Consider the following 22,461-nt stretch of genomic DNA (forward strand, 5'->3'; position numbering starts at 1 on the left):
GAATTGCTGTTCAGTAAGGAGGACCCGTCTGAGATTAAATGGGTGAATTTATAAGAGATCCATCAGCAGTTTTGTGCCTTTCTCCAGCTGTGATCAGCAGCTCAGGGGGATGAACAGAGATGATGGATAGTGGGACTAACCAAGGCTGAGATAGCAGATGTTCAAGAACAAATGGGATTCAATGGATGAAGGATAATGAATCATGGAAGTTGCTGACCATTGGATCAACTGTGTAGGGAGGCAAGGGAAGGCAGCATAGGGGTGTTGAGAAAAGAGGCAAGAATTGAGGGACCAGAGAATGAAGATGAGTATAAGATTGGGGAGGGGTTAGTATTGGATCATACAGGAGAATTGGGTAAGGTAAGGATGAATCGGTAGGGAGCAAGTATCCACCGGGGAGGCCACATAAGAAAGAAGTTTATGCTTAGGAGAATAGTTTAGAATTATAGGTGGTAAATGGAAAACTGCAGGGATAAACCAGTCATACAAGAGATAGAGCGTTCAATGGGTAGGGTTAATTATTGAACTAGCTTCCAGGATTAACCAATCAGAATGGTCTTTTACAGGCTGACAATTTAGAAATCACAGATAGTATGGGATTTTGGAGAGTAGTCACTCATTCCCCTAATTCAATAAATAATAGTTACTAAATGTCCTAAGGAATATCTAAGAATATATAAAATATGTTACATTATGTTATATATTATATCATATTATATAAAGTATAAAATTAGTGTATAGTATTATGACCATTTTAGCTAAACCTTCTAAACTTGTCTGATGCTTGATCAATTCCTCAGTTTGCTAAAGGTTCATTGGTGAGGTAGCTCTGATACACATGGGGAAAACAGTGGAATGCAAGCTAGACTCAGAGCAAAGGAGACAGTCTCTGTCAGTGGGTTTCTTTTCCTCTTTATTTTAGCATTGACAGGGTGCAATAAATCAGTTCATTTTATAGCTACGAGGAAAAGGATGAGAGAACTTCAAGTTTTGCTCAAGTTAAAACAGGACTGCCCCATCTATTGGTAATAATAATTAGCATTTAAACCACATTTAAAGGTTTTCAAATCACCTCATATACATTATCTCATTAGATTCTAACAACAACTATATGAGGTTGGCACTCCAGGACTTATTTTCCCCTATTATAGATGAAGAAACCGAGGCTTACAGATATTAAGAGGTTTTGTTGATGTTCACACAGATTGTGTTAGAGGCAGGGTTCAAAACAAAGTCTTATTAATTCCAAGTCTAGCATTTTATGCACTACTCCTAACTTAGACCTCTGAACTGACAAGATCTTCTAATGTCATCTGGCCCCTAGAAGGTCATTTGGGATAAATTAGCTCAGGACTAAAGGTACTGCAACCTTCCCTAGACCAAACCCATACCCCTAGAGTTGAGCCCAAGTTAAACTACCTCATGAGGATAGGTGGGACAGTGAGAGCTATTTGCCCATCTAGTGTTTTGTTTAACTTACTTACATGTTTGCATTCTGCTGGTAAAGCTGGCTTTCCAAGAAGTTCACTTCAGCTTGTAGTGAAATTGATTCCTCGAGGCAAATGTATTAATTGGGTCTGGGAGCAGTCAAGACCTGGGATTGCACCTCCAGCAATCTCAGAGCCAAAGGAGGAATAAGAGATGGGTGATTTACTTGAACATTTTTTTTTTCAAAATTCTAAGCCGCCACCATTTTTCACTCAGTCTTCCACATATTGTGGTTATAATCCTGCAGCAACTTTCCTAGTGAATTCTGGGTGACTTTTCCAGAACCAGCTTTTCTTGCATCTTGAATCATTTTGCATAAAATTTTCCTCTGCTTGCTCCTCCCTCTTTATAACTTCATTACCTTTTAGGATCCACCCCCTACTTGACCAGGGTCCACAAAGCAAACCATTCTCCTCCCCCTTTTCCTTCCTCAGGATTAAAGTGCCACCAGTTGCCTCTAGTTCACTCCTTTTTCTTTCAGCCCTTGTAAGGGCAAGAAGAGTTGAGACAGCATTCTGGACTTTTCAGTCCTCGAGTGGCATTCAAGGGGTATCAGGATAACCCAGATCCCACTGTAGCCCCCTTCTAAGGGGGGCCAGTTGGCAAAAGAAGGAAAACAACTAGAAAAATGGAGAGCAGCTGGTAAGAATGAGTCTCTTTAGAGGGGAATCCAATGCTGGGGGAAAACATTGATGCTTTTTGGACTGGGAACACTTCAGAATTCAGATTCTATGCTCTTGGCAAAAAAACATGGAAAGAGGTGTGTGTGTGTGTGTGTGTGTGTGTGTGTGTGTGTGTGTGTGAACATGAGGGGATAAACTCAATAAAGTCACAAATATGAAGATCAGTAGGAAGTTCCAAAGTAACAATGAAATGAATAAACCATGATGGAATTGGACTTTTTTCCTCTGCTAGACAACAGCCCCCATTTCATCAAACATGTCTTCAAGTCCCAGCCTATGAGAGAATTCTGCTTTAGTCTCTCCCCCTACCCCACTCCACTTCTCTTTTACAGGAAAATTTCATTTTTCTTCTTCATATGCTGTTTCCTGGGACCTTGGGCATCTGCAACTGTCCAGCGTTACAGAAGTAAGTGCTTTCCATTCTTCTGGCAGGTATGGGAAATAGGGTATTGGGATGGATGCAGAAAACATGTTGTTCAAGGTATTACTTGTACCTTTCATCTAGTTGGGAGTGAGTGAAGAAGGATGGGGGTGATGAAAATAACAGCTGACTTTATACGATGGTTTAAGGTTTGCAAAGCCCTTTCCATTCATTATCTCAGCTGATCCTGTGAGGAAAGTACAATAGTTTCCCTAATCCTCATTTTGCAGATGAGGAAACTGAGGCTGAGAGAGGATAAATTACATGGGGAGCCCAACTGGTGAGTGTCTGAGGCAGAATTCAAAGCCTGATTTTCCTAATGCTGAGTCCAGGGCTCTAAGAACTATATGAGGTTGCCTCTCTTATTTGAGGAATGAGAGAAAAAGCAGTTTCCGTCATAACTTTCTCTTGTGATCCTGCTTTCAGGGTGAGTGGTTGCCAGGTGGCTGATTCTCCTTTAGTCATGCTGAGTTCAGTCCTGAAACCCTGGCTGTAATAACATTTTGCTAGAAGGTAAAGCAGCTACTTCTATGGGTGCAGAGAGAGGCAAATGAAGAGAAAACTCATTCAGACCTGCTTTGGAGCAGCCCTGATCCCTTAGTGGGTGACACGTAGCTACTTGAGGAAAACAGAAAAGGGTTTGATGGAATGTGGTCTTCTGGGAGTCCAGGGCATCCCCTACAGAAGCTAATACATAGTTGAATGCCCAATTCAGGAAAGCCCAGGAACGTTTCAGCAGTGAAGAAAAATGGGTTTCATTCCCCTGCCTCCTACCTTCAGTAGCTTTTAAGTTGGATGCCCGCTATACTTTCACACCATATTTAGGTAAATGTTTAACTTTCCTGTTTGTCATTTTCAAGTAAGGCTGGATTTCTTTCTTTCCCCTACCTTCCACATCTCATTAGCACCTCCTCCCATATTAAAAAGAGAGCATTTCACTAGCAGACCCAGGTGTTTTAATCCCCCAGCATCAATCCATTAAAATATATGAATCCTCCAAATCAATAGAGGTAGTAGAGTGTACTCGATCCCTTCCTTGATGTCATTGTGGGAAAAGGAGATTCTAAAAGGTGAGGCTGCAAAGGACTTCACCATCTAGGAGCTACTTCAATTGGCCTTGGGCCATTTGGTGGTTTTCTTACAATTTCAAAAATTTTGTTGACTTAATGAATGGAATTTTTAAAAAAATCTAAAACCACCAGAAGGTTTCCAACCAGGTTCCTGACACTGCACCATTCAGTACATATTAGTGTAGCTGTGCTTCAAAATGGATGAATGAATGAATGAAAAAAAACATTTTTGAGGCCTTTCTATATGCCAAATACTGTGCTTAGCAAAGTTATTTAAGAAGCCTACTCCCTTTCATTCCCTCACCTCCTCCAGGGCAAGAGTAAATGGAGAACTTGTAAATTAGAATCATTCCATCTTATGTTGAAAGCAGATTATAATAATAGATTCTTTGGTTAGGAGAGGTCAATCAGATCAACCTCTTGTCCAAATCTCTGCTACAACATTCAATAATTATAAACCAACTTTCAGTTAAGGAATTTTATTATAAATAATTTATTAGCTCTTAATCATGATGCAGATTCATTTGTAGATGATAAATTAGAACAATCATCTTTTTTTCCTGCAGGATTCCCCATCTCCTTGACTCCTAATCCTGAGAATGACCTTTGTCCGCCAGTCAGGATTGGCCAGGATGATTTACCAGGCAAGTGGACATCTGGAAGTATTGATACTGGCTTTCTAGATTTTATTTACCTGCATTTCTGATTCATGAAAGTGATGGAAAGGCATAAAATAAATCTGACTAATAATCTTTTCTTTCTTTCTTTTCTATAGGATTTGACTTAATTTCTCAGTTCCAGGTAGATAAAGCAGCATCTAGAGGAGCTATCCAGAAGGTTACAGGCTCAACATCATTACAAGTGGCTTATAAATTGGGAAATAATGTAGACTTCAGGATCCCAACCAGGTAACATTTCTGTCTATTTTGTTTGTGGTATTATTCTTTTCATCTATAACAAACCACATACTCTTAGCTGGATTGGACAACTTCAAAAGTTAGCACTCGTTATAATAGTCTATCTTTTCATACACTGCTACTATAATTGAATTTAGCAGGAGATCTACCTGTTTTTAATTTATTTCCTTCTTTAGACAACAAATAGGCTTATTTCTGTGTAAAATTTATATATTCATTTATATCATTATCCATCCATAAATCTATGGCTATGTTAATGTATGTAGTTCTTTTGGATTTGAATCTGTATGTATAGCTCTTCTCTGTTTTCAGAATGTATATCTTTACTTTCCTTTCTGGGGGAAAAATCAGTGAGACTATTATAGAAGCAGTACAGGAAGTCTGCTTATTCCCTTGAGCTCTGTTATTCTATAATTTTGTCTGGTTTTGACTGAAAGGACCCACTGTGCAGAATGCTGGAGGTTAAGCATTCATTCAACTAAGCGCCACCGAGTGGCTAGAAGAGGTTACAGAGGTGCTGTTCAAACAGCCTAGTGCTGAAACACAGCACTCTCCTTGTTCTTTTACAAGTCCCTGTAACTACGAGCAAACAGAAGCAACTAGGACAACTGTAACAATAGGAGCAGTAATGAAAAATAATTCTTCATTAGAATAAGGCCCTCCCTACCTAGACACAGGCCTTTTATCTTTTGAATTATTTGTAACAGATGTGCTCTTGTGTATCTGTAAGTTGTTGATAGCACCATTGTTATAAAATGAGTTTCCAATTGTTAGTGATTGGGGCTTGTTCTAAAATTACCTAACATTTGATGCATCACTTGAGTTTTAAAATGAGGTATAGGTTTTGTCGAGTTTTAACTGCAATCTATAATTTAGATTCGTGTGGTAGATTAACATGCAAAGGACTTTGTTAGATATGATAGAAACTTTGTAGCCAGCTGAAGAACACTGTGGAAGCTCATTGAATGTTAATTGCAATAATTTTGGAAAATTTTAAATTTCTGGTACTGCCTTGCTTTTTATCTTTATGTTTTTCAACCTATCAATTTATAGAAGAACATTTTTTATGTCTGGGAAAATGGAAATTTAAAAGGCATGATAATAGGTACATCAACAGAATTTTTCTCTTTGCTTCATCTTCATTCTCGAATAGGGAGGTAATTACTTTAGGCTAAAAATTACATTTTGGGTATTAAGGTAATTATTAGGTAATTAGGCTAAAATTGGACTAAAAAACCTTTTAAAACCTCTTCTGTCTTTTATCTCTTCCCAATGAAATAATTTATGCTAAAACTACCACCAGTTATTAGTGGTGATTGGTTTTTTAGCTTGGTGATTAAAGAACCCATAGCCCTAGTCACCAGTCTTTGTCAAATATATATTATTGCAAATGCTCAGATTTATTGTTAAGCAATTTTTATGGGCTGCCATGTGTATGTCAGATTTTCTTCCTCTAGACCCAACCACCTAAATACCCTTCCTCTATTGCCAGCCTGTTAAAAAATTCAGAGGTAGAGTGGATTGGGTATGGGAGAAAATATGAAGATCAGATTAGGAGAGCATTGTTGATAGAGCACAAGAAAGATAATAAGAAACAAATATTCAGTATAATATTTTCTGAATCTACATAAGAAGGAAAAAAGGAAAAATATTCTAAAAATATCTTTCTACTTATAACATTCTTTTCCTAATCCTATTCCAGATCCAGGGGGTAAGGGATCGTGGGGTTGGGTAACACTCATATATTCTGTTCAATTTGCTTCCAAGGTCAAGTTGACTTCTGTAACTCTGGGAAGAGACAATTCTGATCATACAGAGAATGTATGGTGTCTTCCAAAGGCAGCTTCTGTGCTGCAGAATATTAGACTCAAGGAACAATATTAGCCAGATAATATCTGATATTTGTATAGCACTTTATGATTTACAAATGCTTTCTTCACAGTGACCCAATTTTTTAGTACAGTAGTTTGGATTTTTTAGTAGTTTAAATATTATGATCTCTATTTTGCTTATGAGGAGACTCAAGGCCAGGGAAGTTAAGTGACTTTCTTACATTCATAAAGATAGGAGGTGACAGAGCCAGCATGCAAAAAGAGATCTTTGGACTTCAAGTTCACTGTTCAAAGAAAGAGACAGTAGAAGCCCCCTCCTGGGAGTACAGGACAGAAATTGTGGCCCAAGGATATAATATGACTGTAATACTTTCCTCTTCTTTTCTTCCCAGCTTTCAAGTATGTGCTAAGAAAAAAAAACATTTCTGAGTGGCTTATTCATCATTTTCTATCTATAATTTATTTCTAGTAAAGCATCTGAATTCTCTCACTTCCCACGACAATTAAATTAATTTTTTTTTCATATGAACTCAACTTCTTTGCTAGCTAGGATGATCAACAGATGTGTCAAGGATCAAGGACTTTTTTTTTTGCTTAAATTCCAATGGTTCTTACTCTAAGTAATTTGGTGCAGATGGTAACGTAATAAAAAAAATAAATCACTATGGAATGAAATGCTTTTAAACTATGAATGCTGTCAAATTTCCTTATTTATCTGGACAACATCTTTGCAATAATGCAATTTAAGAAGTTCCCCTAAGCCAGTGAGATTGAATGCTATTAAATTTATTCTGGCATAATTTGGTGATGCTTATCTTTTTATATGAGCTGTATGATTTAATATAGTCTTTCAGCAACATAAATATTGCAAATTTTTTTCCACTTTTTATATTAAAAGTAATCGAAAAAAATGTTGACTCTAGAATCAGAGGGCCTAGGTTCAGATTCAGCCTTTGATGCCTACTATCATTTTGACTGTAAAAAGTCACTTAAATCTTCTTTCTTTATGACTTGAAAGGGTTGGACTAGATGATCTTGAAATGCCCTTTCAGCTCCAAATATATGGTCCTATGCATAAATGTGGCACAGTGGAAAGCATAGTGAGCTTGAGAACCTGGGTTCAAATTCCTGAAGTCCCTTCCAGCACTAAATCTATGATCATATTTTTATTTTCTATGCCATATTTTTTATCATGTAAAAATTCGTTATTTACTTTCAAGCACATTGCTAAGTACATCATAGGTATTTAATAGATGCTTCTGGAATTGAAGCTTGGTTTGGACCAAGATATGCAACATGATAGTATTAATGAAACATGAGTGACAGAGTGGATAGGAGTGCCCTAGAGCAATGGAATCATAGGCCAGGACCCTCCTCTCCCTCCAAAAAAGATAAAAATAATGAAACATACACAAGAAACTTAGATTCAATTATATTTTCTTAAATGAGGTTTGCTTTTAGACTTTCCCCCCTATTTTCTTTATTTTTGTCATTTGCTATGTTAAATTACTGGAAAAGATGCTTGCTCATGGTTATTTTTTTCCCCTCCCCAATGAATCAATAGCCAGAAATTGTTCAGTGAGTCCAGGTTGAAGCTATTCCTTAGCTGACCTCACCAGAGTCAGAGTCCTTGCAACACACTCAATCAGCCAAACAAGTTAACGAGATTTTCCATCTTAATAACAGTGAAGTTGGAAAATTAGGAAAGGTGATAGAGGTCATTGCTTGTGGTCCCACACTGTCAGAGCCCTCATATTTAAACTTTAGGTATAGGGGAGGAAAGTGAGCTTCTACAAGGGTGGGGATAACAGCAGTGGGCCATACTGACTAATGCCCAGATATATTTTGTTTTTTGTGTAATAGATGTATTCCTGAAAAGTAGTATTTTCCAATTGACCAATGTGACCAATTTGGAGTGATTTCAGAAATCTTTTTTTTATTCTCTATTTTCAATTTTCTAACACATTGACTTTATAGCCTCATAGGGTTTGGAGCAGGAAGGAACCTTAGGGATCATGTAATAAAGCCAGAAGTGGTAAATGTTTAATTATCAGCTTTCCAGAAACAAACAAACCAAGATGTACCCATGACACACTTTCAAATTTGATCTGCATTATTAACATTTTATTTAGCATTTCTTAAGCCAAGAAATCAACAAAACAATAAATCAAGACTTTATTTGTAGCATTTGCAAATTTCTAACATGTAAATGCTTATGTTAAAAATTTTAAAGTTGGCTCTCAGGTTTAAGGTGGCTCTAGCACATCCCTGAAAACTTCTTCATTTTATAGATGAGGCCCATTAATATGAGAGGAAGAGACTTGCCTCCCAAGATGTTATTAAGTAGCAGATCTAGAATTCATACCCATCTTCTGAGTCAGTCAATCAATCAATGAGCATTTATTAAATGTTTACTATATGCTAGGCAGTTAGGTAGTGCAGTGTGTATAGAATGCTGGGCCTGGAGCCAGGAAGACCTGATTTCAAATCCAACTTCAGACACATAGTAGCTGTGTAACCCTGAGCAAGTCACTTAACTCTGTTTGCCTCAGTTTCCTCATCTATGAAATGAGCTGGAGAAGGAAATGGCAAACCACTCCAGTATCCTTGCCAAATTAAGCCACAAAGAGAGGGGCATGACTGAACAACAGGTACTATGCTAAGTGCTGGGGAATAAAGTACCAGCAAAGAGAAAGATACTCTCTGCCATCAAAGAGCTTCCATTCTAATAGAGGAAGATAACACATGAAAAAAGGAAGCTTAAAAGGAGGGGAAGGGAATGAAAGTATCCAGCACAGGGGGCATGATGCAGGAGTCCAGATAGCAGGTTGGTGGGAAATGAGACAACTGAATTGAGTGCCCTCCTTACATGGAGGTTCCAGCAGAGGCTCTATTGCCATTATATCACTCTGTGTGTGTGTGTGTGTGTGTGTGTGTGTGTGTGTGTTACATATGGTTTATCCTAAACGATTTCTGGCCTTACTTCCAGGACTATTCCTAGATTGAGAACTTCATTTACTAGAAGCCTGCCATCTTACATGGTAGCCTTAGAGTCTTTCTCAGAACATTGACCACTAATGCAATATTGCTTAAGGGAAGAGAAAGAAGACAAATTTATCAGCTTTCTCAGCTAATTGCCATAGCCACATCTCCATTAATATTATTCATATTTGAATACTAAGGAAACAGATTCTTTTAGCAACATGTACAAAGGCACAAGATTTAGGGTTGGGACTACTTTCTTACTTATAATCCTATTTATAATCTAAAGGTAGCTAAGTAGGGTAGTGGATAGAGTGCTGGACCTAGAGTAAGGAAGTTTTTGTTGTTGTTCATATGTTTCAGTCATGTCCAACTCTTCATGACACCAATGGAAATTTTCTTGAAAAAGACACTCGAGTGGTTTGCCATTCTCCAGCTCCTTTTATAGATAAGGCAAACAAGGTTAAATGACTGGCCTAGGGTCACCCAGCTAGGAAGTGTCTGAGGACAGATTTTAATTCAGGAAAGGAGTCTTCCTGACTCCAAGACTCTATTCACTGTGCCATCTAGCTGCCCTGGAGTAAGGAAGACCTGAATTCAATCCTTCCTCAGACACTTACTAGCTGGATGACCCTGGGCAAGTCACTTAACTGTTTATCTCAGTTTCCTCATCTGTAAAATGGGTGTAATAATAGCACCTACCTTCCAATATTGTTGTGGGGATAAAATAAAGTAATATTTATAAAGCATGTTGCAAACCTTTAAGTGCCACACAAATGCTAGCCATTATTACTAAACTTTATGATTTTCTGAAACAATAAACTGTACTATACATCTTGATATCAATTGGCAGAAAATTTAATTAAAACAAAAAAAGAGAGAGAGAAAACAGCCAGAGTCAAAGATTCTGGAATGAAGGTTTTATTCTTCTTTGGTTTCAAAATGTCTTTTGAAAATGTATGGAATAAATGATGTGAAACAGAGAGTAAGAGCTCAGTGAATGATTAAGTGGAATTGAGAAGTATGCTTCGATAAGAATAATAATAGTATTAAACATCAGTAATTAGTTCCTAAGTATATGGATAAAAAGATGAATACAACACTAGAAACATGAATCTACAAATATCATAGAAAGTAATTGCTACAAGAGGAACCAGGGTGGAAGCACAATAGCCCGATAATAATCCCAGAAGAAGGTCAAGTGTTCTCTTATTTGCTAAACCCTACAAAGCATCAGAGGACTTACTGGAGATTGTTGTTCTACTTATCCAAACATTATGAAAACAAAGATATGAAAAAATAAATCAGTCATTCTAGCAAGGAAACCAAAACTTCTCTATCCTTTGCTTTGAATTCTCTTGGCATGGGTTCAAATTTTGCTTCTGACTTGCTATTTTTGTGACCTTGGACAAATAGTTGAAAATCCCTAGGTCATCAATTTCTTTATCTCTAAAATGAGGGGTTGGACTAGGTGGTCTCTGAGATCTTTTTCAACTCTAGAGCTGTCCTTTCTATGTTAGCCTCTACCTTCCACTTCATTATATGTTCCTTTAGAATTATTTTTTTTTTACCTGATTTGTCAGTGAACTGATAGGAAGGTGGAAGGCTTGCCTCCACATTCTGGCACCCAGTGGTACCTGCATGCAAGCCATGTGACTGAGTACAAGAAAGAAGTCATCACAGTGTGGTGGAATGAGCTTTTTACTATGAACAAGCAGATTCAAATTCTAAACCAACTTTTCCTATGACCTTGGGCAAATCATTTTACATCTCTTGACTTCCGTTTCCTCACTTGCAAAACAGGGTTTGACTGTGTTTTCTAATATCTCCTCTTACATCCTATGACTAAAAAATTCCAGAAGATATCTGGGTCATTTTGGCAACTTAAGTGATTAAGGTGGACAGCCTACGAAACTAGGAAATTGGCAAAAATTCATAAATATTTCTAGAACAGAAGATTTCTATTCCACAATAGATGATTGAAATGTACTGAGTTGATAAGGCCCAATTCATTATAATGAGTTCTTACTATATTTGTTTGAGTAATTGAAATATTATTACAACAAATCAAATGTTTATTTTTTCACATAATTCCCTCCCCTTTGTCCCTGACACTTTCACTTGAACAATGGATCGTTAGAGATGGGGGAGGGCAAGGAGAGGTCATTTGAGTCTCTGAACTCTGGACCACATTCAAAACTCAGCAATGATCATTGATCTTTGAGATTTGCTGAAGGGCAATAGCTCATCCCTCACTTATACAGTGGACAATAACAGAGTTAATTGCAATTTAGTTCTCCTAAGATTTCTTGTTTCTTAGTCTTTCTTTGATGCTTAGAGAAAGAAAGACAGTGTCCTAGAGGAAGAGTGATAGCAACACCATATCATAAAATCACAGAGTACCTAAGCTGGAAGGGACTTCAGAGACCATCTAGTCCAAGCCAAACTAGAACAAGAATTATCCCCCTCCACCACATATCTGTGGAAGTCATTCTGTCTTTGAAGACTTCTAATGAGGGACAATTGACTGCTTCCCCAAAGCACCCCATTTCATTTTTTGGCTTTTCATTGATGACAGATTAGTAAGAAATTTAGAATTTCCTTTCTTTTTAAGTTCAAGTTTGAGGATTTAAGCACCTTTGATTTAGTAGAAGAATCATCTGGAAGTTGGTGTCACTATGTGTTTTCCCTTAGGATTAAGGGTGTATGGGTATGGGGTGGTTCTCTAGCACTAAGGAAGCTAGAGAAGGTATGTGTATGGGTAATTGTTGTTGTGTTTGTCCATTGTTCTTGAAGAGGATCATGACATCAGGGAAATGATGACATGACTTGCAGTTGACTTTGAGTGAGGGTATGGGTAGTAATGAAGACAGATTAAGAGGGAGAAAATGAGATGCATTTGAGGGGAGATAGAGAGTGAATGTTGATTAACACTTGCCTCTCACACTCACCATTTGTATGAATAGGCCATTTACTACTTGGATCCCTTCCCTGGCTCATGCAGTAGTAATTTATTTAACCCTTTCTCTGCTCTGACAAGGACAATGCACAATCCTAAGAGAGAATTGAAGCAGAGTAAATATACTTTGGCAGAATAGAAACAAAGTCCAAAGTAAGGGGTGGGATTTGCAAGGGATAAATGTTTTGTTAATTTTTCTGCTCCAAAAGTAAATGTATAAGAAAGTTGGGGACATGGTGATATATGAAGATTACAATTATGAAGATTATTTACACACTGAGACTTTCCCCATCATGGTTTCCATATATCATGGGTGGGCATAAGAAATTAAATGGAAATTTTTTGGGAGTTTTGTGGAAGCAGCAGACAACATGCAAATACCAGTAGATGATACAGAAAAAGTTTAGAAACTCAGAAGTGCATAAAATATATGTATAGCATTGTATAATATCAATATAGTTTATCTTCTGATACCATAATAATTCAGACTTCTTTTCTGGTATGAAGGGAGGGCCAAAAAATTTTATGTGGATTTTCTAGATTGCAGGGCACTGCACTCCTAATCCCCATGATGTGGGAGAGAAAACTCTGTGTGTGTGTGTGTTACATATGTACACATAACACATACACATATATGTATGCGTGTATAGACACATGTATATATGTGTGTGTCTGTATATACATATATACACATCACCAAGTAAATCTGAAAATAATGTACAATTACTTTGAAATTATTAGTACCTTGAAATTCTTTAACACATATTCATCTTATAAAATTTTGGTAATTTTTCCTAATGGATCAACTTCCTAAGCTAGTGGAAATGATTTGAATTTTTAATTATCTCTCACTATCTGGACCCAAAGTTGCAAAGAACTTTGTAGAAGTGTATATAGTCTGGTCCCTGGTACAGAGGCTGAAGAACAGTAGCTCTTTGGCTAGGATAAATGGTGACATTGTTGGGATTCTTGAGGTTGGGAACACCTAGCCCTCCTTGGCTAGGAGTGTGGTGGCTTTTACATGTTCTCCAAAACTGATTATTAAAATAGAAACATGCTTGGGTCTCTGGGAAGACTTTTATTGAAGATTATGAAAGGCCAAATAGTGAAGGGTAAGATTCTCAAACTACAGTCTTTCTGTAAGCCTGGAATCTGAGGAACTACTGAAAACCTAAAAAGTACTTATGGAACTCAAAATAAGATTCATGTTTACTTTTTTTTGGTTCCACCCAGACATCTGTATCCCAATGGACTACCTGAAGAATACTCCTTTTTAACAACTTTTCGGATGACTGGAAGCACTCTGAAAAAGAACTGGAGCATCTGGCAGATACAGGATTCCTTGGGGAAAGAGCAAGTTGGCATGAAAATTAATGGCCAAACTCAATCCCTTGCATTTTCCTATAAAGGTGTGGATGGCAGCCTCCAAACCGCAGCTTTTTCAAATGCTCCTACTTTGTTCGATTCCCAGTGGCATAAAGTTATGATTGGTGTGGAAAGGAGAAGCGTCACTCTCTTTATTGACTGCAAAAGGATTGAATCCTTACCCATAAAGCCAAGGGGCAAGATTGATGTTGATGGTTTTGCTGTTCTAGGAAAGCTCACAGATAATCCTCAGGTTTCTGTTCCGGTGAGTACAAGAATCATATCTTTGAAAATCTTAAAAAAATTAATTGACAAAAATACTCTCCAAACATCTTTGGCAAATGTGCATTTTTGTGTGTGTGTGCCTATCTGTTGCCTTAGTTAATATTTTTTACTTTAAAGCTTCCAAAGCACAGCACATTTACTTACTCATTCTTTCTCCCTTTCTTTTTCTTTCTTTCTTTCCTTTTTCTTTGTTTGTTTGTTTCTTTCCTTGTTTCCTTCCTTCTTCCTTTCCTTCCTTCCTTCCTTCCTTCCTTCCTTCCTTCCTTCCTTCCTTCCTTCCTTCTTTCTTTCTTTCTTTCTTTCTTTCTTTCTTTGCTTCTTTGTTTGTTTCTTTCTTTGTTTTTTTTCTTTCTTGAATGCATTCATTCAGTAGGAAAGCAGCATGGCATGGTGAAAAAAGCTCAAGACTAAATGTCAGGAAAGTTGGGACCACATCTCTCATGTACTTCTGACTACTTTTGTAATATTCTGAGTAAATCTCTAGGATTCGATTTACCCACCTGTAAAATGGATGAATGAAATGAATGAAAAGCAATATCAAACTCTAACTATACAGACAAGTTTGGGACTAAACTCTCGTGATATGACTGTAAAAAGGAGATAGTCTTTGCCCTCAAGGAGCTTATATTCTAATGGAGTAGACAACACATAAAAGGGAGCAGTGGCTCTGGGAGGGAGTTTCAGTCTTGGAAGTCCCAAAGATGGTGAGTTAAACAATTAAGCAGACCTCAAAAAAGCCTTTCCAAAGCCTATAGTGATGATTTGACTAGTTGTCTCAGGAAAAGGTAGAAATATGGGAGAAGTGGCAGGTAAAAAATGTCAGAGTGAAGATGAATATGCAAAGTCTCTGGTATACAGAGTTATGGAACTTAGCTCCTCCCAAAAGGTTGGATTGGATGATCTCTAAGGTTTCCTCTAGCTCTAATATCCTCTAATTTTTATAACAGTTTATTGAATGCCTATCCTAGACATGACAATATGGTGCGGACCATCGACCTCAAGTTATAATTCTTCTTTTTCTATGAAGTCTTCTCTAACTTCTCCTGCTGCCCTCACTGAATGCCAACTTATCTAAATTCCAGCAACATTTTATAGTTTGTACCCATAGAGTATAGGGCAGCTAGTTGGTGCAGTAGATAGAGCGCCAAGCCTGGAGTCACGAAGACCTGAGTTCAAATCTAAAAGAAATTGAAGAAATAGAACCTTGCCAAGAGAAGTCTACAATCTCATTTGAGAGATACTATATACATCCTTTTTTTTCCCAAAGAAAAGCTTTTACCAATGGATATTTACTGAGCAGGTATAGAAAAGTGAAGTGCAACATTCAAAACTAGAGACACACTGGCCACCACTACCCTAATCCCTCAGGTGAGTGGGCTCAAGTTTCAAGTCACTGCCAGAAAATATTCTTCCAACCAAGTTAACTTCTGTGTGTGGCCTGGCTGGTGGATGAGTAGTTCCCCAACTTGCAGGACATAGTATCTTGTCTGCTGAGTCAATTCACTGCTAGACTAAGTCAAGCAAGTCTTGAATAGGACAAATAAAAAGAATCACTTGGCCGTATGGGAAAGACTGAGGAAGGCAGTAGTTAGAGATGATATCATAGAATCACATGATTTCAGGCTAGGCAGAAAAGATACAATATTTAAGATTTTGAAAAATTAAGTCTTGCACAAAATGGGCAAATCATCAGTTTGCTTATCCATAAAATGAAGAAGGTAGACTAGGGCAGGGGTGGGGAAGCTGCAGCCTAACTGAATCCAAACTTCACAGAACAAATCTTTGTTCTGTAAAACTTGCACTCAGTCGAAAGGCTGCGCCCAAGGACCTAGAAGGCCACATGTGGCCTCGAGGCCACAGGTTCCCCACCCCTGGACTAGGGGATCTTTAATGTCCTTTCCAACCCTAAATCAAGGATCCCATGATCCTAAGGTGACAAAGGGATTTTTAACAATATTTGACTCAGGAGGTTTGTGGTCATAAAAGTAAAATAATAATAATTACTAAATAGCTTCTACCCAAATGACTATGTAATGCCACTGTTTTAATCCCCAATGAACTTAGACTGAACAGCACCAATCTTTTAAGAAGATATTTCAGAATTCTTTTTAATAAGAGGAGTTGTTTTTTTTTAAAGCTAGGATGTGTGAATTAATGATTGGGTCATTTATATCAATCTGCATTCGAATTGTAAAGTTGAATGGCAAAACACAAAACTCACATTCCTGGAATCAGTTGGTGTGATAAAAAGATTCTGAAATGCCTTCTCTGAACCTCTATAAAGAAAATAAGTTATCAGGAGCTGCAGTAATGGAACTGTTCAAATGGCTTGTTTCCCAAGAAGAATTATGATGAGTGTGAAGGATAGTGTGAAATATCTATGTTCTGTGATGGACAGGAAGCAATTTGTAGCTGCCACATTTCTGCTCTGGCTTGTAGACACTTGAGAAAGCATTTCTTCAACTAATGAATTATTACACCTCAAATAGAGAGGTTAGAAATCTGATGGCAGCCAGCCCTGTGGCACCTTGCTGTTCCTGCTGGCAAGATCCCCCACTACAGGCTTTCTAGACTGGCTATTGCACAACAGAGTCAAATGCACACTCCCACAGTTACAAAGTTCAGGCTAGACCATAGCACACAAGACAGTATGTGATCTTTTGAGCCTGATGGATTTCAGTCAGTCAGTCAAGAAGCATTTATTGATAAACTACTATGTGCTCAGCAAGTATTAGGCCCTGTAAAGAGAAACAAGAAGTCAAAAGACATAGTCCATGCTCTCTTGAACTTAGCACAGTAGGTGGTTAATAAATGTTTATTGAATGAATCAAAGAATTTCCAAGGTAGTCAGAGAGATAAATTAATGTATATGATGCAATTATGGAGCAAGACAAGACATCATTTATTTAAAAAATCAAGTTATTAATGTGATATTATCATTATGGAGTGAGATAGGCCAATTAGAGGGCAGTTGCAATGTTTGGACAATGAGATAACGAGATATCTGGATTACTATGGTGATAGTGAAGATGGAAAAGAAGGGTCATAAATGAAACTTCTTGGAGAAAGTATCAATAGGACGTGGCAATTGACTGGAGATGGGAAATCAGTTAGATGGAAAAGTCATAAATGACTCCAAGTTTTCATGTTTTGGCATCTGAAACAATGATGGTGCCACTGAAGAAACAGAAAAGTTAGAAGGAAGAACTGGTTTTTATGGGGAAATGATATGCAAGGTTTTAAAAACATTGATTTTGACATCATTAAAAGAACATTATCTGTATAATATATATGTATGTACATATCACATGATATGTATTATAGATAATGTATGTTATATGCAATGAACTTTGCTTGATGTTGTGGGAAAGATAAAGATAATTAAGAGCCTCTGTTCTCAAGGATCTTGTTCTTTCAATAATGTCATAGCAGAAGTAGAAACAAAGTGCTATACGATCAAATGAGGTGGAGTGACATCAGTTGAGTGGAGGAAATGAAAAGGGAACAAGGCATTTGAGTTGGGCCTTGAAAGATGGATTGGATTTCAGTCAGTGAGATCAGTGTTTAAAGCATCAGTGTGCAGTGTAGAAGGGATAGGAAGAAGGCCAGCTGGATCATGAGGTAATGTGAGGCTTGGACTATGATGGTGACAGTGGGAATGAGGAAGAAGGGTTGGATATGAGAGACATGGAAATAGATTGGATAAGAAAAAACATTTAGAGGGACTTTATTGATGACTTCAAGTTTTCATATTTTGCATTTGAGACAATGATTTTCCAGATAAAACAGGAAAGTTGGAAGGAAGGCTTGGTTTTCATGGGGAAATTATGTGCTAGATTTTAGATATATTGAGTTTGAGGTAGTATTGAAATAACCAAATAAAAACATATAAGAGGCTATTAGAAAAATTAGAGTGAAATTTGGGGGAAAAAGTAGATTGGAATCATAGACTTGAGAAGCATTGGCATAGAAGTGGTATTTGAGAATGGATGTGTTGTCCACAGAAGAAAGTGTTGAGAAAAAAGAACAAAAGGCTACATATTAAGCCTTTAGAAATTCCCATAGTTAGTGACTAAGACAAGGAAAAGATGTATTTAAAAGAGTCAGAAATAACAACTGAAGGAAAAGAGAACCAGAAGAGTATTGTGAAGGGAAGAGAGAGTTTCAATGATCGGGTGTTTGACAATTTCAAATGCATCAGAGATACCTAGAAGAATGAAGAAAGGAAAAAGGTTATTGGATTTAGTAATAAGATCATTGATTTCCAAGAAAGTAGTTTCAGTAGCATTTGAGCTCTGCACACAGAGATTAATAAAGTTCAATCCAATTCAACAAGAGTTTGTCACGGAGCCACTGTATTCTTGACCCTGTGCTAGATCCCAGAGAAAGAAAGTAAAAAAGAAGAAAAAAAAAGAGCACATGCCCTTAATGAGTTTATATTCCATGTTTGTTCAGTGAACAAATTACCATGTTGCTGGGGACTCAGGAGAAGAGTGGTGAAGCAGAAATGGAGGCAGTAGGCATAATGATCATTATTCCTTGTCAACATCTCTCAGACCCGTTTTGTCCTGTCCAGTAACATTGACATGATCAGATGTTAGCCCTTGGATACCTCTTACCTGAACTATTGAAGCAGCTTCCTAATTGTTCTCTGTGCTTATAGTCTTTCCTTTTTCCAATATACTATTTTAAAGTTTAAAAAAAGCTTTTTGAGGACCAGAATTGTAATTTCATTGGCATAGGGAACTTCTGGTGAGGGAATTCTCTTTCCTATCCAGGTTGACACCTCTGCAAATGAGAGAGTTGTCTGCGAGTATGAAAGTATAAAGCGGTTAAGTGACTTACTCAGGGTCATATAGCCTATATATATATTTAACATATATATGTAAATGTGTATGTATGTATATGTGTATGTACACACACACACATATATATATCTATATATATCAGAGACAGGACTTGAACTTAGGCCTTTCTGATACTAAGACCAGTGTTGTATACATTCTAAACAACCACAAAACCCCCTTTTAAAAATTGATGCTTTTTTACATTGATGTATTTTATTTAAATAATATTTTATTTTTTCCAGTTACATGTAAATTTTTACATTCATTTTCATTAAATTTTAACATCCTTTTTTTAAAAAAAATTTTGAGTTCCAAATTTTCTCCCTCCTTCCCTCACCACCCCATCACTAAGATGGTAAGCAGTTTCATATAGGTTATTTATGTATCTGCAATCATATAAAACATATTTCCATGTTAGCTATGTTATGAAAGAAGAAGCAGACCAAAAGAAAAGATACACAAAAAAATAAAGAAAGTGAGAATAGTGTGCTTCAGTCTGTATTCAGACTCCATGAGGTCTTTCTCTGGATGTGGATAGCATTTTCTATCATGAGTCCTGTGGAATTGTCTTGGCTCATTGTATTGCTGAGAAGAACTAAGTTGCTCATAGATGATCATCACACAATGTTTCTGATACCATGTACAATGTTCTCCTGGTTCTGCTCACTCATTGATATTTTCAAATATACCTCTTCACATTCCCATCCCTTGAAGCACTCTTCCTTATAATAAAGGATAAAACAACACACTGACACCATCTGACAAAGTTTATCTTATTTTGCATCTATCGTCTATCAGTTCTCTTATGAGAGGAGCGAAGCATGCTTCACCATGAAGCCTCTTATTTTACAATTAGTCACTGCACCTTCAGTCCATTTTTCATACAAGTAACAAATAACCTTTCTAATACATAGCTCTGATCACGTTATTCTCCTTTTCAAAAAGTTTCAGTGGTCCCCTTTTCCTTTTAGGATCAAATGCAAATTCTGTAGCCTGACATTTAAGCTCCTTCACAATCTGCCACTAATCTACCTTTCCAGCCTTAGTTCAACTTTTTTCTCTTCATACATTCTGTGTTCTATCCAAATTAGACTAGTAGTTGTTCCATTGCCCTGTCAATATTTTATAGAACAATCTCCATGCCTGGAACATATTTCCTATGAAATTCCTATGAATCTTTAATATCTCATATTGATAGAGCCAATGAGGATTTATTAAGCGCTTACTATGTACTAAGCACTGTACGAAGTGCTCAGAAAACTAGTACAAGTAGAAAGAAAGATGCTCCCTGACCTCAAGGAGCTTACAGGCTAATGGGGGAAAGACAACACATAAAAGGGAACTGAAAAGTGAGATTGGGGGGCTGTAGAGAAGGTAGCATGGACTGGGTCAGGGGAAGAAAGGAAGAGAAAGTGGGGAGAATCCTGAGTGGAATCTTGAGAAGAATGAAGACATGGCTGGTCTGGCCATTTTCTTTTTTAATTGGAAGCTCAGGGAGGAAATAGCCTGAGGGTGGGGAAACTATGGCCTCCAGACCACATGTGGCCCTTGGGTATGGCCCTTTGACTGAGTCCAAGCTTTACAGAACAAATCTTTTATTAAGGATATTTGTTCTATGAAGTTTGGATTCAGTCAAAGGTCACGCCTGAGGACCTAGAGGGCCACATGTGGCCTTGAGGCTACAAGTTCCCCACCCCTGAACTAGCCAATCACAAGAAAAGGCCACAGGTATGGATTGAACTTCCAGTGTCAGAAGTCCAGAGGTGGAGTGAATCCAGGGTGAGGAAGTTTCTGTGGCCTGGTGGCATGGTAAAGAAAGACCAGAAAGTCAGGAGTTGTTTTTGTCTATAGATAACATACAATACTAAATTAGTTTCATAAGGAGATGGATTTATAATTTTGAAACTAATTGGGGAAAAATAGACCTTTTTCTGTATCAAATATCTTTAAGAAAGCATCTTCTTCCCCATACACAGACAGGTATCTAAAATCATACATATACAAATTTGTATTTTAGCATACATCAAAATATTAATCATATTAATCACATTCTAGTGATGCTTTCCTACCAATTTCCTAAAAGTAAACATATTTTCAAGAGAAAGAAAATGTGTTTGTTTTATTAATTTTGATGTGGGTTGTGCTGCTGGGAATCTAGACTCATGTAGATATGTGATTTAATTTTAAATTAAATGAACTAATGTGATACAAATATAAAAAATATTTTTGTCTAGTTACTGCCTGTGTCTATGTTGCAACCACATGCTGGTCCAATATTTAACTAGCATAATGGATTGTAATAAAATAAGACCAGGAGAACAATAATTTCTGATATTTTGACTCTACCATTCAACTAGAAGATGTTGACATAACTAAGACATAACTAAGTATTAAATCTGCTTTGCTCCAGGGTTCTGACAAACTAGGTTCTCCAAAATTGCTCACTAGGCACTTATCCTTTTTGATGAAGCAGTGTGGTACAATGGCTAGGCTAGAGCAATGATTTTGGAGTCAGAGGACCTGGGTTGAAATCCTGTTTCTGTCACATCTAATAATAATATCTCTGTGATTTTAGGTACATCACTTCTTCTCTCTGGTTCTCAGTTCTTTCTTTCTTTCTTTCTTTCTTTCTTTCTTTCTTTCTTTCTTTCTTTCTTTCTTTCTTTCTTTCTTTCTTCTTCTTCTTCTTCTTCTTCTTCTTCTTCTTCTTCTTCTTCTTCTTTCTTCTTCTTCTTCTTCTTCTTCTTCTTCTTCTTCTTCTTCTTCTTCTCCTCCTCCTCCTCCTCCTCCTCCTCCTCCTCCTCCTCCTCCTCTCCTCTTCCTTCTTCTCCTCCTTCTCCTCCTCCTCCTTCCTTCCTTCTCCTTCCTCCTTTCCTTCCTTCCTCCCTTCCTCCCTTCCTTCCTTCCTTCCTTCAGTCTTTCTTTCTTTTTAGAAAAAAGGAATTAGACCTCTAAAGTCTCAGCCAGCTCTAAGCCTCTAATCCTATGATTCTTTTTGGGCCTCACTTTCCTCATTTGTGAAACCGAGAGGTTGGATTAGCTGTCTTTCCAAGGTCTCTTCTAGCTCTAAATCTGTGAACCTATGATCTTGGGCACATTTCACCCTGCTGTGAGCCCTACTTTCCATATCAGTAAAATGAAGAGGATAATGCCCAAGCGACATACCTACATACCTTACAGGATTGTTGTGAGAATCAAATGAGACCATGCATGCAAAGAGGCTTTGTGTTTATAAATCACTGTGCAAAGACTAATATAATTATATACTTTGGGGATTAGGATTTGGAGGCATTTCTTCAACTCAGCTGAAGTTTAAAGTGATTAGCTATTATTTTTAAAAATGGCTGCTTGTTAGCTTGTACTCATTTCAAGGTTAAATGACATCTTTGGTACCATTCTTATGAATGGAGAGAAGGTTAATGCTTACTGATTTCTAAACATTCTGAGATCCATATGGGGTATGACTCATAATTCCCAGTCCATTCATTCTCAAACATGGAGACAATAAATATTCACTATTTCTAGGTTAGAAGATTTAAATTAAAATGGAGAACAACATTAGAATAAGAATAATACAGAACATCGTCTCTTTAATTTGCCGCATGAAATTTA

The 22,461-nt window shown here is 37.2% G+C and overlaps 1 protein-coding gene across 1 annotated transcript in view; it reads left to right on the top strand.

Annotated features, from left to right (window-relative positions):
• The first annotated feature begins 2,116 nt into the window (after positions 1-2,116).
• The window catches only part of COL9A1 (collagen type IX alpha 1 chain), a 122,595-nt gene continuing 102,250 nt past the window's right edge, over positions 2,117-22,461 (top strand). Inside the window, exons 1-5 of the mRNA XM_036768040.1 lie at positions 2,117-2,130; positions 2,504-2,577; positions 4,229-4,306; positions 4,438-4,570; positions 13,586-13,982. Coding sequence (XP_036623935.1) covers positions 2,117-2,130; positions 2,504-2,577; positions 4,229-4,306; positions 4,438-4,570; positions 13,586-13,982 — 696 coding nt within the window. The remainder of the gene's footprint in view (positions 2,131-2,503; positions 2,578-4,228; positions 4,307-4,437; positions 4,571-13,585; positions 13,983-22,461) is intronic.

Source organism: Trichosurus vulpecula, chromosome 7 (assembly GCF_011100635.1).
Source record: "Trichosurus vulpecula isolate mTriVul1 chromosome 7, mTriVul1.pri, whole genome shotgun sequence".
Lineage (NCBI taxonomy): Eukaryota > Metazoa > Chordata > Mammalia > Diprotodontia > Phalangeridae > Trichosurus > Trichosurus vulpecula.